Source organism: Myxocyprinus asiaticus, chromosome 24 (assembly GCF_019703515.2).
Source record: "Myxocyprinus asiaticus isolate MX2 ecotype Aquarium Trade chromosome 24, UBuf_Myxa_2, whole genome shotgun sequence".
Taxonomy (NCBI): Eukaryota; Metazoa; Chordata; class Actinopteri; order Cypriniformes; family Catostomidae; genus Myxocyprinus; species Myxocyprinus asiaticus.
Genome location: NC_059367.1, coordinates 19,372,510 through 19,398,576, shown reverse-complemented (window position 1 = coordinate 19,398,576; position 26,067 = coordinate 19,372,510). Strand labels below are relative to the sequence as shown.

Below are 26,067 nucleotides of genomic sequence, written 5' to 3'. Positions count from 1 at the left end.
TAGCCTTATATTAAAAGATTGTTACAATAGTGTGCAGTAAACTTTGAGTTAAATTAAAGCTATCAATGTCTTGTATTATATTGTGCTCACTTCGTTGATTTTTACCAAAATTATCAACAATAAATAAAAATAAGATCACAATTCATTGTGTATACCTTTTAGTGTTCAAAAACCTCCTCCTTGGAATGTATAGGCTACCTTGCAATATTATTCACAACCTCATGATGGGTTACATTCAGCAGTATTATCATTTAACTAATTTGTTTTTTCTCGCACTAGAAATTTGATTCTGGCCGCCTTTGCACTTACAGGTGGCACTTCTGCAAAATCTGCACTCTTTCGGTCTGGAGAGAAATCTCCATGGACTTCTTTTCATATGTAAATAAAGACACGTTTAATTAGCTGATTTTTAAATTCATGGAGAGGCACGGGGAGTGAAAGCTGACCATCTGGCGCAGCCCGCTTTTATAAGCAAAATAAAAACAGGAGGTAAATGAGAACGACAAAGGAATGTTTGTAAGGGGCCGTTCACACACAAACTTTTTTTATTTTGTCCGTCCGTAATGTTTTTATTATTTTTTTTTTATTATTATTATTATTATTATTTTGTTTTATGTTTATCGGTGTAAACGAGCTACACGGACGTCGTGTAAGGTTTAAAAGAACGTGAAATTGTAAAAATCCCGTCTCGAGGCATATCCGTTCTAATATGCGTTGCGCTGTGTCTAGGTTTTTTTTTTGTTTTTTTTTTTTTGGGCACGAGTGCGAGTTCGGTCTGAACAGCCCCTCAGAAGAGACTCGAGCTATGTTGTACGGATTACAGTAACGTCAAATAGTATCTTTCAGCAGCAACTTGGTTTTAGATCGTATCGGGCATGGTGCCACGCAGCAAAACAATAAAATTGTGGCAGTGTGTCATTTTAGACACTATTAATAAAGTCCAGAGGACTATTCACCAGCTGTCCCGTTCACCCGCCTCTTGTTAGACTTGTGTTGTCTTGGGTTTCTCCCGCTGGCTCTATTCATAATTGAACACGCCTACTGGTGAAGAAGCGTGAGCTGCCTTCAAAAGATCACGCACGCTTAAAAAGCGTGTAGGGATAGGGTAGAATTGCAGTGGTACGTTCGTGTTTTGATCCTCTGAACTTGATTGAAGCGTTAGTTGACTGTTTGCCTCACTAAAGAGTACATGGTGGCTTCTGTTAATGTGAATATGTATGTTATCCTGTAAATACAAACTGAGGATTGTTACGGTTAAATGTTACGCTTCCCCCACACAGACACGGTATGGTACAGACCAGTAGCTTTCGCCCAGTTTGAGTAAAAAACCCTTTACAGCCGCAACCCATCACTGTACAGTCCACCGGCACACGCTTATCTGCAGGAATGGAGTAACGGCGTGGCCTGGATACTGCAAAGAAAGGTATGATAATGAAGATGGTAACAATTTACCTAGAGGCCGTTTATTTTCTTACACCTGTTTTTGTGGTATATGAAAGTATGGCATGCTATGGGAATTATATTAAGGGTAAGGCATAGCCTATACACAACGTTTGTAAACATTGGCTTGTTTAAATATGTATTGCTCCTCAACCTTATTATGGTAGCAAACAATAGACATTTAGAAGTAAACATTGCAACGCTGATCATTTCACTGGAGGTAGTGCAGTTTAAGTACTGCTTTGTTAGGTAATCCAGTTCTTATTTAAAACATGCAAATCATATAGATTATCAGTTTAAGAAAATAGGATCGCATGACATTTGTGTGCCCTGAGGCTTTGATATTGATTGCATGATTTTATTATGGTTGGATAGGTGGATTACTACTGCTTTCCACAATGTAAACAGGTGATTTATATGCTTCAGGCTTTCAGAATAGGAACATTTTCTATTAAATGCTGTATCTGTAAATATCTGTAAAGCACTTTTTTTTTTCTACTTAGTGCTTGCAAAAGTTTAGTATTGATCCAGATCGGTTTAGCCATTCTAACTGCATCAGTTAGTAATGAATTTTGAAGTCAAACTTTGCCTAAGGAAAAGGATCACCCTTATCAGCGTTTGTACTACCCAGAGACATGCAGATCATTTGGCACATTTTAACCTAATTGGCTTTGTGCTTGGACACAGATTGGCCAGGATCATGGGTGTGTGTACTTAACACAGACAGATAACTTTTACTCTCATTAATTTTGCTAATGTGTTTTCATCTGTGATGGTCTTTTTGTAATATAGTTTGTGTTTCATCCATTCATCTGCATTGAGCGGCATTTGGTGATTCCATTTCTCTCCTTTCAATTCTTTCTCTGTTCTCGCTTTCTCCACCATGCTTTGCATGGCTTCATTAGCATTCAACTCATTTTTGGCTTTGCACCAGCTGTGGGGGAAAAAAGTCACACAGTAAATTCAGTTGCTTTATAACATCTGCATCCACCCGATTCAGCATCCCTATAATAATAGGCTCCACATGCATTCTGGGTCCCATTCAAGTCTCCTGTCAGAGTTTCCAAGCTCTGGTCCTCTCTGGGAATTCCAGACCTGGCCACAGTGGTAATGAAATGGGCTGGGAAGGCATTCCTATAGATCACAGCTCTAATGGCTCATGGGAAAGGGTGTTGGAGAATCTGGAGGAGATGCAGAGAACAGCATGATTCGCTGATATCTCATCTTTACGCTTGACTGTGCTGAGAGGATGGGTGGATCTGTAGTGTTATCCTTCTACTGTCGAGAAGAATACGTCCTGTCTGCTCATCTGAACTTGAAGAGCTTTGTAATTAAGACTGGACAAATGAGTTCACTGCAAGTGCAGTTTGTGGGTTTAACTTAACCCGAAAATAAATATTTTGTGACCATTTACTCATCCTCATGTTGTTTTAAACCCGTAAGACTTTCATGGAACACACAAGGGGATGTTAGACAGGATGTTAGCCTCAGTCACCAATCACTTTATATATATATATTATTTTTATTTTTTTTCCCCATATGATGAAGTGAATGGTGTCTGAGACTAACATTCTGTGTAACATCTATTGTGTTCCATACAGAAGAAAGTCATACAGGTTTGGAACAGCATGAAGGTGAGTAAATAAGGACATAATTGTAATTTTTAGGTGAAATATCCCTTTAATAAAACGTACACTGTATAAAAAATAAATAATAAAGTTAAATTTAAGGAAAATTACTGGCTTCTGTGGTTACTAGAAATTCACCGTAAACAATGACCTTGTTTCAGGCATAACAGGATTTTATTTTGATGCCTGTATATTTTACAGTACACTACCATTTATATTATTACATTATAATAACTTAGTTTATTAAACTTCTGGAGTTATTTCACTTTAAATGTGTTGTTAAACACTGTAGTAAGCTAACCACAGAAGGCCACATGAAAACTAAGTTCATCAAGAGGGGCCGTTCCAGGAGCGAACATTTATACACATGTAGAGACAGTTCACAGTGTTCCAAACACCTTCAGGGCAACATGTGACACTAAAATATTGCAATAAATTTTAACTACATAACATAGAACACCACAATGTACATAACTTATATCAAAATAAAACTAAACAACTATTTCCATAAAATATAGTGTACAACGGGGTTTAAGGCACACCTTATGGAAAATTAGCTTTTTTTTTTTTTTTTTTTTTCTGGTCAGAAAATTTATCCATGAAAAAATGTATTTTCATTGAATATTGATGGAGCAACATAATTTTTGTGAAAATAATAATGGAAAGTTGTTTTGATTAAAATTCAGTTTTTAAAAAAAGGTGGTGAGGGAGCCTTTTACCCAAGACTTGGGGTAAAAGGCCCATACACTTGGGGTAAAAGCCCCCTATAGGGGGGTTTTAGTGATAGTGTACATATAGGGGCAAAAGATATAGTGCAAAATTAGTCAACTAATGCAAATAATTCAGAGACAGCAAGATGCCTTTTTTAGTAATACATTTAGATGATGCTTACTCAAAACAACTACTTCAGAAAAGGGTGCACAATTTCCTTTTAATTTCAAACACATTTGGCATTTCATAACATCTCAAGTATTTTATAAACTAATTAATCTCCATTGTGATTTGATCAGTCAATGTGAGCCCACTTTGAAAATTTTTTCAGAACAAATCCATTCGCCCCACTTAAACCAATGTGTTTTATGGGGGTCTTTAACCCCTGCAACAGGGGGCTTTTTACCCCAAATACCATCCTTTCACTTACCGGACAGTTATTTAAAAACCTTTGATGTAATGACCTTGAACAAAATTGAAGTATTTTGTCTCCAAATAAATGTTAATTTCAGTGATTTTCATTAGCTACAGTACATACATATGCAACATTTAAAAAAAGATAAAAAATTAGATCAAATTGCATCAAAATCAAACTTTAGTCATTGCACACAAAGATCTAATGAATCAGAAATATTTTGCAGTGTATAGTGACAAACAGGTGTTAAGGAATGTACTGTGGTAGTTCCCTTACAACTCGGTACACTTGACATTGCGTCCTTGCTGACGCACATGGGGAGTGTCCTTCTAAAAGACCTAGTTGAAACCCTTCTACAATAATGCCAATATTCTAATATTGGCTATGGTGTTTGAGCCCCACCCTTTTAGGCACGAAGCTCTCCGCTATAAAAGCAGGTCCGCAAACACCATTCCTCAGAATTTTCTTCTTTCATGACAGCGATTCATCTCTCGACTAGAAGCCCTCTACTACTTCGCCGTCGACATGCACGAGTCAGTGGGCAGGATCTTAGGAATATTGTTGTTCAGAATGTTGTTCAATATGTTTTCTGTGTCTCACATTAATCACATGCAATAAAGTTTGCACATTATGCACAACTGCTTCCCAATGGTGAGCGGCGCATTATATCATGTATGAATATACAAAGTTTGCAAAAAGAGTACTGCGCTCATTGCACATGCATGAGACGCTCACACTTTTTCAATAAAGGGCTTTCCCACTTCAAAGCTTACACATTATGCACAACTGCTTCCCAATGGTGAGCGGCGCATTATATCATGTATGAATATACAAAGATTGCAAAAAGAGTACAGCGCTCATTGCGCATGCACGAGATGCTCACACTTTTTCAATAAAGAGCTTTTTCACACTTTTTCAGTGTTCTGTCTTCCACATTTCCATCCGAAGACGTGCCGGTGTTGTGAGCCGAAATAATCTTCCGTCCTCAGGACTGATTTGCGTCAATAGATCTGAAGGACGTGTACTTCATGTACCAATTGCACTGCGTTACAGGCGGCTTTTCAGATTTGTGTTCGAGGGAACTGCATATCAATTTAAAGTCCTCCATTTCAGTCTGTCTCTGGCTCCCTGCACGTTCACGAAATGTATCGATGCGGCGCTCACCCCATTGAAAATGAACGGTGTGTATGTTTTGAATTACCTCAGTGATTGGTTATTACTAGCCAATCAGAGGCATTACTGCGCGAACACAGAGACTTGTTGCTTGTCCATATGGAAAATCTGATCTAATGTCAACTGGGCGAAAAGCACACTTTTCCCCAGCCAGTAAATCTCCTTTTCAGGTGTTCATGCATGCACACCTCATGAACGAGTGCGTACAGACCATCCTTCGGTGTCTGTTTCAGTTCAAACTGAAAAAACATTACCACTGAAGTCATTTCATTTTCAGGCGCATTGCGGTGACTAGCCATTGTCTGGCTGCTCTAGCACCATGGACAACTACCAACAGGGTGTTATGCTGGGTCAAGTTTTCAGAAGGAAAATGCTGATCACAAATGCATCCAACACAGGTTGGGGTACGGTGTGTAATAGACGCCCTACTTTCGAAACCTGGTCAAGTGCGAAACGGCTGTGACATGTCAACCACCTAGAGCTATTGGCTGTCTTTCTAGCTTTGAGAGCTTTTCATTCCGATATTATGAATCACCACATTCTGATTAGTTCGGACAACACAACAGTAGTGGCCTATATATGTCGCCATGACGTGCTGGCCCACGTATGGCCGGCGAAATGCAAATATGCGTTTCCCCCGGTGCGCCGCCTCCATTCTGTCATTAGCAAAGTCCGACTGGACATGAAAACAGTTCTGTTAATTGTGCCAAAATGGCCCAGTCAGTCCTGGTTTCTGGAGATGATAGAAATACTGGACGGGCTTCCATGGGAAATACAGCTGAAGAAAGATCTTCTCTCTCAAACACAAGGCACGGATTGGCATCCCCAGCCAGAGCTGTGAAGCCTACACGTGTGGCCTTTGAACGAAGCACAGCGGACGAGCCAGAATTGGCTTGGTTGGTTATGAACACCATATTACAGGCTTGAGCGCCATCCACGATACGCTTTTTCGCACTGAAATGGAATGTGTTCACTAATTGGTGCTTTTCACATGGCAAGACCCAGTGAACTGCCCCATACCTGAAATTCGTACATTTCTTATGAGTGATTGGACGCAGGGCTCACTTTGTCTATGCTCAAAGTTTATGTGGTGATTATATCTGCGTATCGCGCACCTGAATCCGGCACCTCTATAGAAAAACATGATTTAATCATAATTCCTAGGGGATGGGGCAGCTAAATCCCCCTCGCCCGGCTACAGCCCCGACTTGGGACCTAACTTGGTCCTAAAAGTGCTTTCTGGGCCTCCCTTCAAGCCTCTGGACTATGTTGAATTACGTGTGCTTTCTCTTAATACCACATAAATGCTGGCTTTGGCCTCAGTAATACGTGTTGGCGCTGGTGGTTCACCTTCAAGGCTTTTTCCCTCCTCCATTTAATTCGGATGAGGAACAGTCCTTGAATTTGTTATGGCCTTTGCGAGTGCTACACACATACGTTGAGCGCACATGCTAGTTCAGACTGTCTGACCAACTCTTTGTGTGCTATGGACGATGCACGAAAGGAACGTCCATCTCCAAGCAAAGACTTTCTCACTGAATCATTGATACGGTCACCCTGGCTTATGAGTCACAGAGTGCGAATTGCCCAATTGTTGTTAAAGTACACTCAATTAGAAGCGTGGCCTCTTCATGGGCATGGACGAACAGTGTGTCCTTACAAGACATATGTTTTGCAGCAGGATGGTCTTCTCAAAACATATTCACAAGGTTTTACAACCTAGACATAATGTCTCTCAAAACAAGTCCTCTCTGTCTAGAGCGCTTGCTATTTTATTGGCCAAATATGTACTTATGCCCCTCTTTTTAAGTACGGGCTCCCTGTCACTTTACACAACCGCCTGCATTCGGACCATTGTGTTCCCAAAGTTACAGGCACTTTATTATAAATAAACTTCCTTTCCAACTGGGTTCCATACTGTATGACCATAGTTCATATATTCTGAGTGTTCCCCTCCTGGCTGACCATGAGGGTCATTCACTTGTGGCATACTCATGTCAGTTGCCGTAATTATGGTTTTCACCATAATTTTAACAATAGTTTACCGGATACGAGTGTATTCTCTTGTTAAACACAATATACATTTTTACCATTAATTATACAGTAAAATCATGCTTTTTACATATAAAAAAATATATATTTTTTATTTTACAATAAAATTACATATATTGTCTTGTTAAATATATTATTGAAGTTTTTTCACTGTAACATTTTTACATAAAATTATTGCAGTAGTTTCTTTTTGCTCTCTCTTTCTGGCTGAGGTTTATTGTATCAGCAGATACCGTCCTCTCAGAACACTGACCACACTGGGATGTTGAAACAGGGATTTGATGGTATTTTTTCAGTCATTGGAGTGTCTGATGGAGCAGGCTGGTTTGTATTGTGCTAAGCCACATCTCTATTGAATGAGGTTAGAGCCTTTAGGAGCTCCACAATCACATCCTGTCCAATTTTCTCATATGAACAAAGTTTATCACTTCTCAGGAAGAGTGATGATAAGGATCCATGCTGACTCATTAGCAGGGATTTTGTCACTATTGATGTGGTTGGTCATCTAGATTTCAGCTGAAAATAGCATTTATTTAAATACAGTGTATATTATTTTGCGGTACTGTCATGGTCCGGGTTGGTATAAAATATAAATAAAATATTTATACCATATAGTGTGTGTGTGTGTGTGTGTGTGTGTGTGTGTGTGTGTGTGTATGTATGTGTGTATATATATATATACACACACTACCGGTCAAAACTTTTGAAACGCTTAACTGAAATGTTTCTCATGATCTTAAAAATCTTTTGATCTGAAGGCGTATGCTTAAATGTTTGAAATTAGTTTTGTAGACAAAAATATAATTGTGCCACCATATTAATTTATTTCATTACAAAACTAAAATTTAATTTAAAAAAAAAAGTTTTTGAAATTGATGTCTTGGACCAAATAATAAAGAAAAGCAGCCAATAAGTGCCCAGCATAGATGGGAACTCCTTCAATACTGTTTAAAAAGCATCCCAGGGTGATACCTGAAGAAGTTGGTTGAGAAAATGTCAAGAGTACATGTCTGCAAATTCTAGGCAAATGGTGACTACTTTGAAGATGCTAAAATATATCACAGTTTTGATTTCTTTTGGATTTTGTTTAGTCACAACATAATTCCCATAGTTCCATTTATGATATTCCATAGTTTTAATGACTTTACTATTAATCTAAAATGTGAATTAAAAAGAATATAATAAGTGTTTCAAAATTTTTGACCAGTAGTGTGTGTGTGTGTGTGTGTGTGTGTGTGTATGTATAATAAATATATATATATATATATATATATATATACATACACACACACACACATACACACACAGTTGAAGTCAGAAGTTTACATACACTTAGGCTGAAGTCATTAAAACTCATTTTTTAACTACTCCACAGATTTCATGTTCGCAAACTATAGTTTTGGCAAGTCTTTTAGGACATCTACTTTGTGCATGACACGAATAATTTTTCCAACAATTGTTTACAGACAGATTGTTTCACTTTTTAACTGACTATATCACAATTCCAGTGGGTCATAAATTTACATTAAGTTAACTGTGAAAATTCCAGAAAATGATGTCAAGCCTTTAGCTAATTAGCTTCTGATAGGTTAATTGCAGTCAATTGGAAGTGTACCTGTGGATGTATTTTAAGGCCTACCTTCAAACTCAGTGCCTCTTTGCTTGACATGATGGGAAAATCAAAAGAAATCAGCCAGCCAAGATCTCCACAATATATATATATATATATATATATATATATATATATATATACAGGGTTGGGAGGGTTACTTTTGAAATGTATTCCACTACAGATTACAGAATACATGCTGTAAAATTTAATTTGTAACGTATTCCGTTAGATTACTCAAGGTCAGTAACGTATTCTAAATACTTTTGATTATTTCTTCAGCACTGGTAGATTTTTTCACTTGTTTTGACTATAAAAACTCTGCCAGTACAGTAAGACAAAATACACGTTAAAAATACATTCTCTGAAAAACATAAATATCTTATGCATTGATGTTTCTAAAACAATATAAATCAAACTGATCTTGTTTTAAGGATTTTTAGATATTTTTACAGGGAAACAGTACAAAAATTATCAAGAATATGATTTTTGCCCTAATATCAAAGGTCTTACTAGAAAAAAAGAAATTATGATACAACATGAATTTTCTTGATAAAACAAATATGATTGTGCCATGTGCATGTAAAATGGCTAGGAATAGCATTTTAGCTTAGAGTAAAGCTGACAATTTACACAGGGTTTATTTCTATTTCTTCTGCTCCAAACTTCAAACTTACTTCTCTGTCTGCTCGTATGAATGTAACACATCATAAGAAAGTGTTTCACCACTGTTCAAATGCACTTTGGATCACATCATTTATATGTATAAATGTTTTTTATCTGAAAGTAATAAATATTAAATGAAACAAATGACAATAAAATGCAAAGTAATCTCTTCAGTAATCAAAATACTTTTTAAATGTAACTGTATTCTAATTACCTTCAATTACCTTCAAATTTAAATTGTAACTGTAGTGGAATACAGTTACTTATATTTTGAATTTTAAATACATAATCCCGTTACATGTATTCCGTTATTCTCCAACCTTGTATGTGTGTGTGTATGTGTGTGTGTGTGTGTGTGTGTGTGTGTGTGTGTGTGTGTGTGTGTATATATATATATATATATATATATATATATATATATATATATATATATATGTATATGTATATGTATATGTGTATATATATATATATATATATATATATATATATATATATATATATATATATATATATGTATATGTATATATATATATATATATATATATTATATCACAAATATATTATATACAAAGTGCTTGTTATAAGTGCTTTTGAAAAAATAACTATTTAAAATTTAATTTTCAACAAAAACACACACAAAGAAGAGTAGAAATGATATAATTAGTGCCAAAGGCAATAAAAACTATTTATTTACTAGCTTAACAAAAAAGAATAAAAAATATCTTTGGTGTCTCACATATTTTTTTGCATGACACTTTTTTTCATTAGATATAACAAGGTCTCTGGTCTCATCTGTGCGACAGTATCTTGCCTTGTCTCTCTCGGGAAATTAAAATTACACCTGACTTTTTTGTGCATAAAAAAAAAAAGCAGTGTTGCAGATAATCTGTCATAAGACAAGATAATATCATCCTCAAATCATGTAACTGGATATGAAAGAATCCTTTGTAAACTATTTGAATGTTAAAGTAGAGTGATTATGGTCAATAAGGTAAACTTAGATGCAAGTTTCCAACCTGTTTGATTCCTGTTGAATCTAACATGATCTGTAAGTGAATCAAATTTGTGTATCAAACTTAATGCATTAACATGGTCATTTACAATAATATGACAGAACTTTCCAATGTGAATGTCACAGAAGCATGTCTTCCTTTAGAGGCCTGTGAAATTTAAGACACCACAATTGTGGAGATGATGAGATCGCTGAGATCCCCAAATGTTACTTCTTACAAAACTTAACAGCCCAGTAACAGAAGAATAACTTTGCCTGTACGTTTTATTCATTCATTGTAATAAGAGAAACCTTGCCATGCATGGATATCTGAGTTATCATCATCTCCTGCCTGAGGCCAAGTCAGCATGGAGACATTGTTTCACTTCAAAGGTTCATCAAATGGACGCTGAAAGAAAGGGAGGGGGTCTTAAAGAACAGGTGCAGCCTTGGAGTGGGGAGAGTCCCTTCTGCCATCTGTTGACTTCTGGGGCATCTAGTTTTCTCCTAAACACACTCCATCACAATTCACACACGCCTGCTCGGTCATAGTGATCCAGGTCACCATGGAGCTGTGTGGGGTGGATAAGACCCCCGCATGTGTGCGGTCAACTGCGGGCGTATGGCTATTGTGTTTTGAGGCATTCAGAGATTTGGGGGTGTGCATGCATACTGATTATAGACTAAAATAGGGGTGGACGAGGCAAAACGACCAGTTGCTTTGTCTGTAATCCTCAGATGTGGAGGAGACACTGAGGTGCCTGCAGAATTCTCCTCAGGAGGTTGACTTTTACATAATCGCACGGCCACAAGCCACTATTTGGAAGGCAAATTTACCTAGTGGTTGTCGGACTAAATAAATGGAGAGTGCTTGTAATCAAACAACAGATTTTAATATTTTCTTTTTTCCAGGTCACATCTGGAGAATCATCTGGGATATTTTCAAAAGAAAATCTAAAGAATTATAAATATAAACATGGACTGTAAAGAGGAGAACAGTGACTCTGACAGCGGGATCATTTTAAACTCTGGTGAGTGATTATGATTTCATTCTTACACTGTAAATAATTTTAGTGTGAGTTTACAGTAAATTCCTGACTACTAGTTGCATGACTTTCACAGTATATTTTACAGTAGTATTTCTACAATTTATTACAATTAAAAGACAACTGTATACTGTGACTTCACAGTGAACAGGACCAAGAAATTACTGTAATGTAGCAGTGCTGTATTGTAGAATCACAATGCTCATCTGTAATTTTTTTATCTACAATGTTAAATGTCACCATCGTTGAGCATGCCAGATTGACAACTCATGATAAATAGTTAATGAGCGATAATAACAACCACATTACAGCATAGCTTTGCAAACATCCCTTCCTCATTGTTCATTTAAAATGATACTATTTCTTTACTTTCAAATGCATCATATGGTGTAGTTTATACGTCATGGGCCAACATAAAGTCAACCACTAAATTGACTGTTTTCTCCATACATTACAGTACAATAAATTGTGTTCTTAAACACAATTGCACCAACTGGGAGAAATTTTATTAGAAATAAATAAGATAAGGTCCCATCCAAAGGGAACACTAAACACCATAATGGTGACTTCACACGAAACACAATTTTCCCATAATGCAGTGCGATATTTTCACAGTAATTTGTTGTGTTGTGACAGAAATTGACCTAGCCTGCATTGATTTTACAGTAAAATATTGAAAACAGTATTTTATTGTGACAAATTACTGTTAAATCTAATAAAATCATGGCAATTTATTACAGTGTATGTTAATGGTAAATTACAACTAATATTTAGAAGTGGGCATTTCAGTGATAACGTGTGTCAGCGAGACCCAAATGCTGAGGAAAAGTTCAAAGGATTTATAATAAATATGAACAGTCACTGAGTTGTGGAATCCTCCGTGGGCAGAGACAAAGTATCCTCCATGAAAGATCCGCTTACATGCAGCAAACTGGAAGACAACCACACACCCGTCACACAGGCAACCAACACATACACGAGACAGGACCAACTAGGAAGAGAGAGTAAGGTTAGTTCCTTAACAACAAACAACAATCTAGCAAAGATGCTGAGAACACGAAGGACTTAAGAAGGGAGTGATTTAGAGGAGAACAGGTGTTGCTCGGCACACTAATCAGTGGCACAATGTTCCCATGTAAACACTGATCATGCATGCCGGTCGTGCCTGCAAGACATGAGGGAGAGAAAAAACAAAACATACAAAACAAACTGGCAAACTAACCGGAGCCGTGACAGGGCCTTTTCCAGCTCCTGATTCATCCACTCCGCTTGCCCATTTGTCTGTGGATGAAACCCAGAGGACAAACTCACTGTAGCCCCCAGCTGTCGACAGAATTCTGCCCAAAAACGTGACACAAATGGCCATGAATGCAGAAGACGTGGTTAATGACTACTACTGCTGTCTCCCTCGCTGAAGGTAATTTGGGGAGGGGAATGAAATGAGCCACCTTCGAGAACCGGTCCACTACAGTCAAAACGACTATGTGTTGCTACGAGAGGGGGGGAGACCAGTTACGAAATCCATGGCTATTTGCAACCAGGGTCTCGAAGGGACAGGCAGTGGTTGGAGGAGCCCAGCTGGGGGTTCATAGGATGTCTTATTATTTGCACAAACAGGGCAAGTGGCTACGAATCGATGTACGTCCTGCGCTAGGGATGGCCACTAGAATCGCTGTCTAATGAGCGTCTGGGTGCGTGTCACCCCTGGATGCCAAGCGACGTTGGATGAGTGACCCCACTGTAGTACATGCGTCCGAAAAGATCGCGGAAAAATAGTCTCCACCTCCCAGGATACCACGGCCACCACGTGAGTGGCAAGTAGAATGGTAGAACACGAGTGGTGGGACGGTGGAGGTCTCGACCTCAAAAAGCTCCGACACCAATCTCAGATGCATCCACCTCCACCACGAACTGACTTGCAGGGTCGGGAGTTACAAGAATGGGTGCGGTAGAAAAAAGCTTCTTTAATTTAGAAAACACAGCTTCAGCTCACGTGGACCAACAAAAGTCAGTGCGTGTGGAGGTGAGGTCCGTCAGAGGTGCTGTAGTTCCTAATAAACCTCCGATAAAAATTAGTGAACCCCAGAAACCTCTGCAATGCCTTGCGAGAATCTGGGGTTGGCCAATTGGAGACGGCTTTAACCTTAGCCGGGTCCATGCGCACTCCCTTGGATGAAACAATGAACCCCAGGAACGGAACCGACTGTGCATGAAAAGCTCACTTCTCCGCCTTGAAGAACAGCCGATTCTCTAGCAGTTGCTGAAGCACCTGCCTGACATGCTGAACATGGTCCTGGATATTCTGGGAGAAGATCAGAATACCATCAAGATAGACAAACACAAAATGATCAACCAGGTCTCTAAGCATGTCGTTTACAAGCCCCTGGAAGACGGCGGGGGGGCTGACCAATCCGAAAGGCATAACCAAATATTCAAAGTGCCCCCTATGGGTGTTAAAAGCCATCTTCCACTCATCCCCCTTCCTAATCCGGACAAGGTGACAAGCGTTGCATAAGTCCAACTTCATAAAGACAGATGCTCCCTGCAAGAGTTCGAAGGCTGAGGACATCAACGGCAAAAGATAGAGATTCTTCACCGATAATCTATACAGGATCTAAGCGAGCCATCCTTCTTCTCCACAAAGAAGAACTCCACCTCTACTGGTGACGAGGAAGGGCAGGTGAAACTGGCTGCCAGAGAATCATTGATATACCTGTTCATGGCCTCCCTCTCGGGAGCCGAGAGCGAATATAGCCGTCCCTGAGGCAGCGAGGTGCCAGGAAGCATTTCAGTCACACAGTCATACGGGAGATGAGGAGAAAGGGTCATGGTGCGAGATCGGCTGAACACCACCCTGAAGTCATGGCACATCAACAGTGCTCTGGATAAGTCTGCCGGTTCATCCTGCAATGAAACACAAGACTGGACAGGGGAAACAGCAGAGTTAAGACAGTGCAACAGACAATAAGGACTCCAAGCAAGAACAGTGTTAGTTGACCAGTCTATGTGTGGGTTGTGTGTTACCAACCAAGGACACCCCAACACTACCGGTGCCGATGGAGATAAAAGGACAACTGCTCCGTATGATTCCCAGAGATGAAGGCGACCGGCTTTGTGGATTGAGTGATGACGGACAGCGGCGTGCCACTGAGGGTGTGGGTGTGATGGGTTTATCCAACTGGACCATAGGAAGCTGCATTTAGAAGCCAAGTCGAAATTTATAAAGTTCCCTTCAGCTCTGGAATCAACCAAGGCAGAAACCGTGTGACAGGCAGATCCATACTGCAGCCGGGTCAGGAGAAGTGTCCAAAGTCCAGGGGTTTTGTCCAGTGGTGTTGCGCTTGCCATTAACGCCATTCCTACTGACGACCAGTGTCTCTTTACTGGACAAGAAGCAAAGAGATGATCAGACCGAGCACAATGAAAGCATAGTCCATTGATGAGGCGTCGCTGTTTCTCTCTACGTGGGATTTGAGTTCTTCCGATTTGGGGTCGGTGTTGGGCAGTGATTCTGGTAACCTGGCTGGAGAAGAAGACCGGGTAGGAGGATCAGCCACCCTGGTAAGTGAAGAGCGCCGTCGATGGTGGCGACGGTGTAGGGTAAAGCGTTGATTGATTCGGATAGCCAGATCCACCAAATAATCGAAGTGAGGGGGCAAATCCAGAGTAAATCTCGTCCAGGATATCATCGGAAAGCCCATGCAGAAAATGATCCCAGATGGTGTGGTCGTTCCACTCACAAGAAGCAGCCTGGGTGCGAAACTCGATCGCATAATCTGAGACTCGTTGATCTCCTTGAGACAGTCCAGATAAGACCCTGGCCGCCTCCCAACCTTGAGCTGAGCAATCAAAAACTCGGTGGAGCTCCGTGGAAAAAGTGTGATCAAGCGCAGCAGGGATTTCTGAATGACCCACATGGCAGTGCCCCATTCACCAGCCCTTCCGGTGAGAATTGTAATCACACAAGCCACCTTCATCGTATCCAATGCAAAAGTAGAGGGCTGTAACATGAAGAACAGGGAACATTGTGAAAGGAATGCGCTACAGGATTCAGTCTCACCTGAATACGGGGCTGGAGGGGGAATAAGAGCCTCTGAGCATCCAGCATTGGGAGGTAGGCGGAGCTGCTGCACAACAGAGGGGAGCTCAGCGAGCTGCGAAGCCATCATCTCCAGAGCCCGGTTAGATGCGGAGATTTGATCCTGTTGATATCCCGGAAAAGCTCCCTGCTGAGAGAATGCGGAGCGAACAGAGGATTACTCTGCTGGGTCCATACTTGGCTTGATTGTTCTGTAACGTGCGCCAGCGAGACAAACAGACCCAAATGCAGAGGAACAGTTCAGAGGATTTATTTACAATAAATATGAACAGTCACTGAGTTGTGGAATCCTCTGTGTAAGACCAGCTGACACGCAGCACACTGGAAAGCATCCACACTCCTGACACATGGGCAGAGACGAAGTATCCTCCATGGAAGATCCGCTGACATGCAGCAAACTGGAAAGCATCCACACTCTCGACACATGAGCAGAGAAGTATCCTCCGTGAAAGATCCGCTGACACGCAGCAAAATGGAAGGCAACCACACACCCGACATGCAGGCAACCAACAGCTACACCAGACAGGACCAACTAGGCAGAGAAAGTGAGGTTAGTTCCTTAACAGCAAACAACAATCTAGCAAAGATACTGAGAACACGAAGAGCTTAAGAAGGGAGTGAATTAGAGGAGAACAGGTGTTGCTCAGCACGCTAATCAGTGGCATGATCAGCGTTCCCCTGAGAACAATGCTCCCATAGAAACACCGATCATGCATGCTGGCTGCTCCTGTGAGACGCTAGGGAGAGAAAATAACAAAACATACAAAATAAACCAGGCTGTGACATCAGTATTCAACATGTGAGAACATTTTTTTGTCAGTGTAAGAAAGAAGGAACACTGGTGAAGATTTCCAGCTTAATATATAGTTTTAAATGAGAGTCTTTTCTTAAAATTAGATTTTATCCCTCCTGTGGTCTTGCAGGTCATTTTGACCAGTTTTTAAAATATTTCTAAATGGGTCCGAAAGCTCTGCAAGACCACAGAAGGGTTAAATGTCTTTTAATTTTTAAATTGGCCTTGTGGCCATTTTTAATTACAGAGATATTATAGAGAGGACAGAGATGATGGGGAGACAAGGTGGTAATGTGGTCTGGAAATTATGCAAGCCAGGACACAAACCCATGGACACAACAGCTCAACATGTCAGAGCATGTGCAGTAACCACTAAGCCACAGGTCCGGCAAAATATTTTGATTGAAAATAAAAATGTGCCCTAAATGTGTTTGCCCTGGTGTAATGAAACCTCCCCTGTTGTTCAGGCCTGGACAGTCCCACATCCCCAGTGAAGAATCTGAGCACTCATACACGTGCTATGAGACAGAAGCAGCAGGCCCTGGAAGACAGACTGGAGCTGTGTGTCCTGGAGCTGAAGAAACTCTGCATCAGAGAGGCTGTGAGTGACTCCATCCTTGCTGAAACACTTCCTTAAAAGCAAGCAGTCTTAAGGCACTGATGATTACATTTGATCTTTAGGACCGTGGGACGGAAATCAATTTTTTTTGCATCTGCTTATATCTGAACTGATCAAATTAAATAACACAAGTGACGGATGCATTACTGTAAATACACATTCGTCCATTCATTCACCATTCAATACAAAGTGAATACCACATCTAAGCAGAAATTAGTGAATTGGGACTCATCTGTAAACACTTTATCTAATCTGACCTTTAGGCTGAAACACATTCAAACCATATGTATGTATTGGATCAGATTTGTAAAATTGAATTTTATTTGTTTTATTGTTTTGTTTTTTGCTTAACTAAACTGATTTGTGTCGGATAAACCAAAAAATTAGATTTTTGCTGCCTGTCTGAACATTTACATATCAAATGTTTTTGTTTTTAATTTGCCTACTACACGAACAATACATAATTCATTTTAATCAGATAAAACATATATATTTAATGCAATAATTAAGATAAAACATTTATATCAAATAAAACAATTATATTCCATGTAATGAAGCATAAATTAGATCAGGGGTTTTCAAACTGGGGTCCGAGAGGGTGCTAAGTGGTGCATGGAAAATTTCACGGGAAAATAAAGAGTATAGTGAGTAAAAAAATATATTTAAAAAAACAAATAAAGTTAAAAAGGTAATATAGAGGGGCCTGGGTAGCTCAGCGAGTATTGACGCTGACTACCACCCCTGGAGTCGCGAGTTCAAATCCAGGGCGTGCTGACTGACTCCAGCCAGGTCTCCTAAGCAACCAAATTAACCCGGTTGCTAGGGAGGGTAGAGTCACATGGAGTAACCTCCTCATGGTCACCATAATGTGGTTCTTGCTCTCGGTGGGGCACGTGGTGAGTTGTGCGTGGATGCCACAGAGAGTAGCGTGAAGCCTCCACACGCGCTATGTCTCCATGGTAACGCGCTCAACAATATGATTGACGGTCTCAGACGCGGAGGCAACTGAGAATCGTCCTCCGCCACCCGGATTGAGGCGAGTCACTACGCCACCACAAGGACTTAGAGCGCATTGGTAATTGGGCCTTCCAAATTGGGGAGAAAAGGAGATGAGAATTTTTTTTTTTACAGTACTGTGTAAAAGTCTTAGGCACATAAGATGTTTCACAAAAGCATTTGTCTTAAGATGGTTATTTATATCTTCAGCTTTAGTGTGTCAATAGGAAATATAAATGTTAGACTCCCAAACATTACTTTTGCAAATAGAAAAGATTGCAATAGGAGAACAGGGAGCCCTGCAACAGATGTCATGGCCCCCACAAAGTCCCCCACTGAACATTGTGTCAGTCTGAGATTACATAAAGAGACAGAAGCAACTGAGACCTAAATAGATAGAAGAACTGTGAATTCTCAAAGAAGCATGGAACATCCTATCTGCCAACAACCAAGAAAAACTGTGTCCAGGTGTACCTAGGAGAATTCGTGCTGTTTTAAAGGCAAAAGTGGTCACACCGAATATTGATTTTGCTTTTTTATGTTTACTAGACTTTGTGTGACATTAAGTGATAAATGAAAACTATTTGTCATTATTTTTGAAGACATCCTCACTATTCAACAGTTTTCACAGTACTGCATACATATTTGACATTACTCCTTTTATGCTTTCTAAAGATTATTTGTGAATTGTTTTTTTATTTTTATTGACAGCCATAGTTTCTCCTTACCACTGTTGCCTTTACCTTTCTCAATGGGGTTGTAAGACAATATACTCTGTAAAGCTGCTTTGGGATGATATTTTTTACAAAAACAATGTAATACAAATAAATGTGCATTGAATTGAACATTATTCTCCTGAGATTTAGACATCTAACATTAATTATGGGTACAAAAATAGATATAATCTACATACAAAGTAAAAATATGTATGACAATGTTTAATAATTTAGTTTGGCTTTAGTACAATGATAACATAAACACCAAATATTTAATTTAGCAAACAACATTCTGTCTTTATTATATCACGCTTACTGTTTCTCTCTCACATTAGCAATGGGTCTTTATACATGAAAGTATACAGCTGCCTTTATATTTTAGGAAGGGTGTCCCTCGCAATGGGAATCAACATATTTGGGAGTCCATGGCATCAAAAAGTTTGAAAACCCCTGAATTAAATTTCACAAATTATTGTATCACAGCTTAAATTAGTAATTCTTCAGTCAGCTGGCCCATAAGCGTAAATCAGATTGCTCTAAGGCTTTTCTCTTGTTCTGAATAGAAGTCTTCAATAGAAACACTAAAGCAAATGGCAGAGAAACAGATGCTTCTAAACACGTTCACCCACATGTCTGTCATTCACCATTGGGTGAGCAGGGAGAAGATTTAAGTGCCCAATCATTACACTACAGAAACCCTCTATTGTGGACACCTTGACAATTTAAAGACGAGCATCTGTTTGCTCAAAGATGTTTTGTATTTACTTAAAAACTAAAGCTAAAGCTGTTTTCTTTGTTGCTATTCTCCAAGGTTGCACGTGTTAAAAATGGTCTTTGTTTTAACAGGAGCTTACGGGAAAACTGCCCTCCGATTACCCTCTACTGCCTGGCGAGAAGCCTCCGCAGATCCGCCGACGAATCGGAACTGCTTTTAAACTGGATGAGGGTTTTATTTCACAAGATGGCGAGGTACAGACCCCATTTCCTGCACAGAGACTATTTTGATTGCTATGCTGTACCTGGCTGTTATTTGACCCTACCCGGCTAGTTTTACAGTGTCCAGGATTAGTGGTATTATTTATAGTCCAGGCACTCATTTACTAAAAACGTTCCACTTACATATTGGTTTAAACAACTAGCCAAAGATATTTACACAGTGAATTTAGTACATAATTCATCATTTCTTTGCTTGTAGTCATGCGGTTACCCCCTGAAATGCTTTTTCTCTAGGAATCTGAGCTGCATGCACTGGAGACTGATCTGGCCCTGCAGCGGCAGATTTATGAGGCAGCCCGAAAGCTCTCCCTCGAGGAGCACATCAGCAAACCAGTGAGAAAAAGCCGACTGCTGCAGTGTAAACGTGAAGAGAAGAAACTGAAAGAGCTGCAGGATACTGTACTGAAACACTGCATTAACCATGACTGTGTTTCTTCACAGACATGTTATTCATCCAGGCAAAAAGGTCAGCAAATCCAATGTCACTGAGTTACCCTGTTTCTCATATAATAAACTATATTTGAATAGAGGGATTGAGCACTCTAAATATAAGAATGACTGTATTTTTGTTATTGAAATCACAATGACTTTAATTACTAACAATCAACCTTATTTGTGTGTCAATTTCAGATATGTGTATGTCAGATGACAGCTCGCTGTCTTACGCTGTTGACTTGGATGATGGTACATAAGCACTAGTTAAAAAGCTTTAACTCTGCATATCAGTATCCTATGTGAAAATCGAATCTCTATGTTCAGAAAGGAAAACTAGATTACTAAAGTACTGCTCAGTATACACCCTATGCTGACAGTAGGCATTATTTCTCATCTTAGTTGATCATCTTGGAAATCAGTTATCATCTTGGAAATAAAAATTGTTATTTTGCATTTTTAATCCCGTTTTTGTGTAAGAATGTCTTGGCATTTTGTATTTTAATCAAATAGTCAAGAAAGAGATTGTGTTGATTGCTTTCAGTTCATCCATCACAATGGAAATGGAAGGGCAAGTCAAGTGCATTAGATTGTGGGATACATTATTCAATGCATATTTTGGCAAATGTAGTAGGTCATCCAGGTATTTTATGCATACAGAAAATGTACATACTGTGCATAGTAAGCATACTATTCAGAACTGTCTAAGAATTGTTCACTAATGTAAAAAAAAAAAACTGTCCCTTAATCAACAGATTCAGACACCACTCCCTTGTCTCTTGCTGTTCTGGGGTCTTCTACAGACAGTGGTTTCCAGCGTCTGACACTTTTGCCCAATAATGTCCCAAAGCAATCAAGCTCCAGCTCCCATCTGGACTATGAGCCCTCACCCATCCAGAACTCTCCTTGGAAGGAATCCAGCCTGGACCAACCCTATCAGAAACAAAAGGCGTCTTTCTCTGCATGCAGCAGCCGCTCAAGGTATTGTGAGATATTCTAGCCTTGAAGGAGCCACTTGATGAGTGTTTTAGTTTCAGTTGTATCACATTGATATCACTGTGCAAGCTCAGTTTCTGAAATTATAGGCACTGCTCTGTGTTTTCAGAGCTTTTTAAGGGCACTTGGTAGAGCATATGGTTCGTATGTAAATATCTCTTGCATAGCCATGACTTAACTAATCAGACTTAATTCTTCTAATCAAAGAAGTTGCTGAATAGTGCTGTTGAATCTAATGTTGGTTTGAGGTCAAATCGACCAAGACTAATAATTGAGTCCTTTTTATAAATATCGATCATTTTAAAATCTTCATGATTTTTCACACATGGCTTTCCTTGTATCAGCAGCAGTCCAACAGCCTCGCCAACAGACATTAGACCGGCAGAGCTTCCTCCACCACCTCAGTTTGTGTTTAAGAGCCTGCCGGTGCGGAACAATCAGCCAAACAGCACCCCCTCCACTCCAGAGCTGCCACTGCGCCGACAGTTCTCACAATCCTTCAGGTAAACAAAACCATACATTAATAGGCATCAGTATTTCACTATTGTCTGAATATTTTTGGTCTTTAATGACTGCTATAAATTCTACATTATGATTAGACATTGTACAGTTACCTAGTCAATGAGGCATTGGTATAATACACTGATAAGCCAAAACATTATGACCACTCACAGGTGAAGCGAATAACGATGATCATCTCCTAACAAGGCCACATGTCATGGTCTGAGTAGATGGTAAGCGAACAATCAGTTCTCATAGTCAACATGTTGAATTCAGGATAAATGGGCAGGAGTAAAGACCTGGGAGACTTTGTCAAGGGCCAAATTGTTATGGCCAGACGACTGGGTCAGAGCATCTCTGAAACGGCAAGGCTTGTGGAGTGCTCCCAGTCAGCAGTGGTGAGTACCTACCGACAGTGGTCCAAGGAGGGACAAACCACAAACTGGCAATAGAATGTTGGGCACCCAAGGCCCATCGATTCACGAGGGCAACAAAGGCTATCCCGTCTAGTCCAAAATGACAGAAGGTCTACTGTGGCACAAGTCACAGAAAATTTTAATGATGGTTACGGGAGGAATGTGTCACAACACACAGTGCATTGCACCCTGCTGCTTATGGGGCTGCGTAGCTGCAGACTGGTAAGAGTGCACATGATGACCCGTCCACTGTCAAAAGTGCCTACAATGGGCACGCGAGCGTCAGAACTGGACCTTGAAGCAGTGGAATAAGGTCGCCTGGTCCAATGATTCCCGTTTTCTTTTAAATCACTTTTACATCCGTGTACATGTGCACCGTTTACCTGGGGAAGTGATGGCACCAGGATGCATTGTGGGAGGACGACAAGCTGGTGGAGGTAGTGTGATGCTCTGGACAATGTTCTGCTGGGAAACCCTGGATTTGGCTATTCATGTGGATGTCAATTTGACACGTGCCACCTACCTAAACATTGTTGCAGACCAGGTACACCCCTTAATTTCCATAATGGCAGTAACCTCTTTCAGCACCTTCAGGGGTCTTGTAGAGTCCATGCCTCGGTGGGTCTGCACTGTTTTGGTGGCACGCTGAGGACCAACAGTATATTAGGCAGGTGGTCATAATGTTTTGGCTCATCAGTGTATATATAAATGTTATGGCAATTGTGATTCAAAACTGTGAAGTGAAATAAGGTTGAGTGAATGTCTTTGCTTAGTAAAACATTTTTTTAAAAATTCTGGAACGCATATTGATATAATAACTGAAACAGCATTATATCTATGGCATACAAAATGCAACAAATGTGGTTAATGGTAATACAATAATTGATAATGGTAAATAATTTGATGATTATCAATTAATCAAATGTATAACCATTACCTCTGTTAATCATCAAATAATGATTATCAATTATCCAAAGTATAAACATTACCCTCAAGTTTTTCCCTTCAGATAATCATTCACTCACGTTTAACCATCAGATGTTGTCCCGTCTCTATTATCATCAACCACTGAATTATCACTCGTTGTATTATCACCTTGTGGCTATGCAAATTAGATGGCCGTACTTCGATGTGGCACATTCAATTTCACTAGTTTGCAGGATGTTGCATGCTACAACTTACAAGCAGTAAACATGATTGTGAATGTGAAAATGATGTGAGCAGTGAAAACCCTGTGTAATCTAGAGTGGCTCAGTCATTGGTGAATAAGAGAAGTGATATTTACTTCAATGATCAATGACCTCTTTAACAGACTCACCAAAAGTAAACCAGAATTGACCAAGACCAACTCAGACCTGGGGCGGGGCCGGACCAAGTTACCACATCGACGAGTGACAGATTTTGCCTTGGCCTACTCAGTTCAGCGTTTGTACCAGTGCAGCTCTGATGACAGCAGCTCTGAGCTTTCCATTTCCTCCTACAGCAGCTCGTCCAGCAGAGAAATGACCACCGAGGCACCCAAACCTTGTCCACCTCCATATGGCTACCACTGCACTTCCCCAAATCAACCACAGAGCCAGCTCAGTGCCCACAGGCCACCTAAAAACAACAACAACTTACCTCACCTTGTGTCCAGCCCCAAACAAGTGAAGGTTATCAATGGGACATCACTGGAAGCCAACATGGAAAGGCTGCAGCTTGAACCAAACTCCCCACTAGGTACTGCACGTAACTCCAAACCCACAAATAAACCCCAACACGTGGAGGTTACATCGCCTAAACGGATGCTCAAACCACCCCCACCATATAAAAAGGTGGTCCGCACTACATCACTAAGAGAATACCCCAGTCATCTAGGCCAGGCACTTCCTCGACATGTGGTATCGGGGGAGCTTAAAACCTGGCACCAGAAAAACAATGTAGGTCCGTTCAGGCCTCACTTACTTGAACGGCAAGGATCTATCCGAATTACGTGCCCAGAGCCTCCACCCTACCACCAGATTCCCTCTCACAACCAGGTAAAGACTGCAAGCATGTTTGTTCTATACATGAGTCAGTCACTAATAGTTTCATAAATTCAATGTCATTCATTTCATTAAAACTGTTGCTTTAGTTAAAGCTATAGTGTGTACTTTCTTGCCACTAGTAACACCAACTAGAAAACACAGATTAAGGGTTAACACACTTGTCTTTTTCCAGGTTCCTCAGAAAGTGATTCTGCAAAGGGCTTTAGACGGAACTCCGCTGCAGTGGTATGAAGGGGAAGATGCCGAGATTGTGAGTCAGGTGTGACTTGGAAGAAACTGCACAGAGCACAAACTATCTCCTCAATGTATACCTTCTTTATTTTTATTAATTGAGCCAATGGACTCACTGATGCATAGTGAAAATTATATTAATTCTCAACAAGCCCTTTTGACCAAGAAGTGTAGCTGAGCCAATGAATTATGGTAAGCCTCCGTTCCGTACACCTGCATTTGTAACACCTGACTAAATTGAAAGTCAAAGACTTCCTTGTAAGGCATCATGCCAGATATTTATGATGAATGTATAATATAATTCCAATCTTATTGATTTCAGTAGGGTGTGGCCCACTTTTACTGAATGCCTTGAAAGTGACATCATTTTGTATGTATTTGTGTCTGGTACACGATTCATTAGAATTAAAATATTTTGTCTTAGTTTCCCCATTATCTCATGTAATACATTATTATTTAATTTATTTATGTTTGCATATTATTTTTACATTAATTTTGCCCCTTTCCTAACACATTTTTTTAATTTACTGAAATGTCTCAGAAATGTTGCTATGCTACTGTATAATTCATTTTAAGAATAATCTTACATGTCTGTGAGTCTTAATACCAAAAGCAGATATTTTCCTCCATGTTTGTATACTAACTACTTATTAAATATATTTTATATTATTTTATAATACACTTTAATAAACATAACCACAGATCCATACTAGTGTGTCATGCCATTACATTTGTTACAACCACAGGAACTTCATAAATGGATAGTTTGGAAGTTTAACTATACCTGAGGTTTAAAAAAAAAAAAAAAATGTAAAACGTTTTGGTGCAGGTTCAGCTGTCTTTATTGTATGATTAAGGTTTTAACCCTTTAAGCTCGGATGGGCCCGGCAAGAAAAAAATAATTATCAAAATATGACACAAAATAGGTATCGTTTTAAAGCTTCAAAGCTGTACTTTCCAATGCATGTAGGCATTAAGATCAAAACTGAACAAGTGCTTTGAAATTTTCAGACAAATCATAAGTGTTCTGTTTTGATAATTTATTAATAATTTTGCACTGCACATTTTATTGTAATTTGTAAAAACCTCACACTGAACAAATAGCCATGTGTCGTATGTCATTGGAAAACCCTCAATGAGTAGAATACAACCAGCCTATTTGTTGTACTCACAGACAAAAATATAGTGAGTAATAGCTAAGTTTATCTCTTTGACATACTAGTTACATGTAAACAGGTGTTGCTTATATGCTGCAGTTTTGCTTATAAGTTTACAAAAAATAAATGGAACATAAAATATCACATACCATTACTTAGAGGAGGCTATTATCTTTAAATTGAGCCCACACACAATGTAATCAAATACATAGATCATTAAATAATCTACGTGAAGCACAATGTGCACACAACACATGATGTACCACAGTATCTGTCTAAAAAAAACATTAGCTTTCCTGGATCAGATGACTTCATTGGAAATGATGTAGTATGTTGTCAAGCATCATGGAGCGCTAA

General features: G+C 39.6%; 1 protein-coding gene across 2 annotated transcripts; it reads left to right on the top strand.

Moving 5' to 3' along the window:
* The first annotated feature begins 1,330 nt into the window (after positions 1 to 1,330).
* inavaa (innate immunity activator a) lies at positions 1,331 to 24,629 on the top strand. Of its 2 annotated transcripts, none has more exons than XM_051652476.1 (10): positions 1,331 to 1,423; positions 11,598 to 11,716; positions 17,091 to 17,224; positions 19,801 to 19,923; positions 20,185 to 20,416; positions 20,581 to 20,634; positions 21,138 to 21,363; positions 21,726 to 21,881; positions 23,608 to 24,313; positions 24,495 to 24,629. In XM_051652476.1, exons 2-10 carry the CDS (start codon positions 11,662 to 11,664, stop codon positions 24,585 to 24,587), a joined length of 1,779 nt encoding a protein of 592 aa, XP_051508436.1. In that variant the 5' UTR covers positions 1,331 to 1,423; positions 11,598 to 11,661; the 3' UTR covers positions 24,588 to 24,629. The 2 variants fall into 2 exon arrangements, with proteins under 2 accessions (XP_051508436.1, XP_051508435.1); XM_051652475.1 differs by having other exon boundaries at positions 21,723 to 21,881.
* Positions 24,630 to 26,067: the final 1,438 nt, after the last annotated feature.

Coding starts and splice junctions, on each gene's coding strand:
- inavaa (XM_051652475.1), top strand. CDS start 11,662: ATGGACTGTAAAGAGGAGAACAGTGACTCTGACAGCGGGATCATTTTA. Junction 11,717..17,090: donor CGGGATCATTTTAAACTCTG/GTGAGTGATTAT, acceptor CCTGTTGTTCAG/GCCTGGACAGTCCCACATCC. Junction 17,225..19,800: donor AACTCTGCATCAGAGAGGCT/GTGAGTGACTCC, acceptor TTGTTTTAACAG/GAGCTTACGGGAAAACTGCC.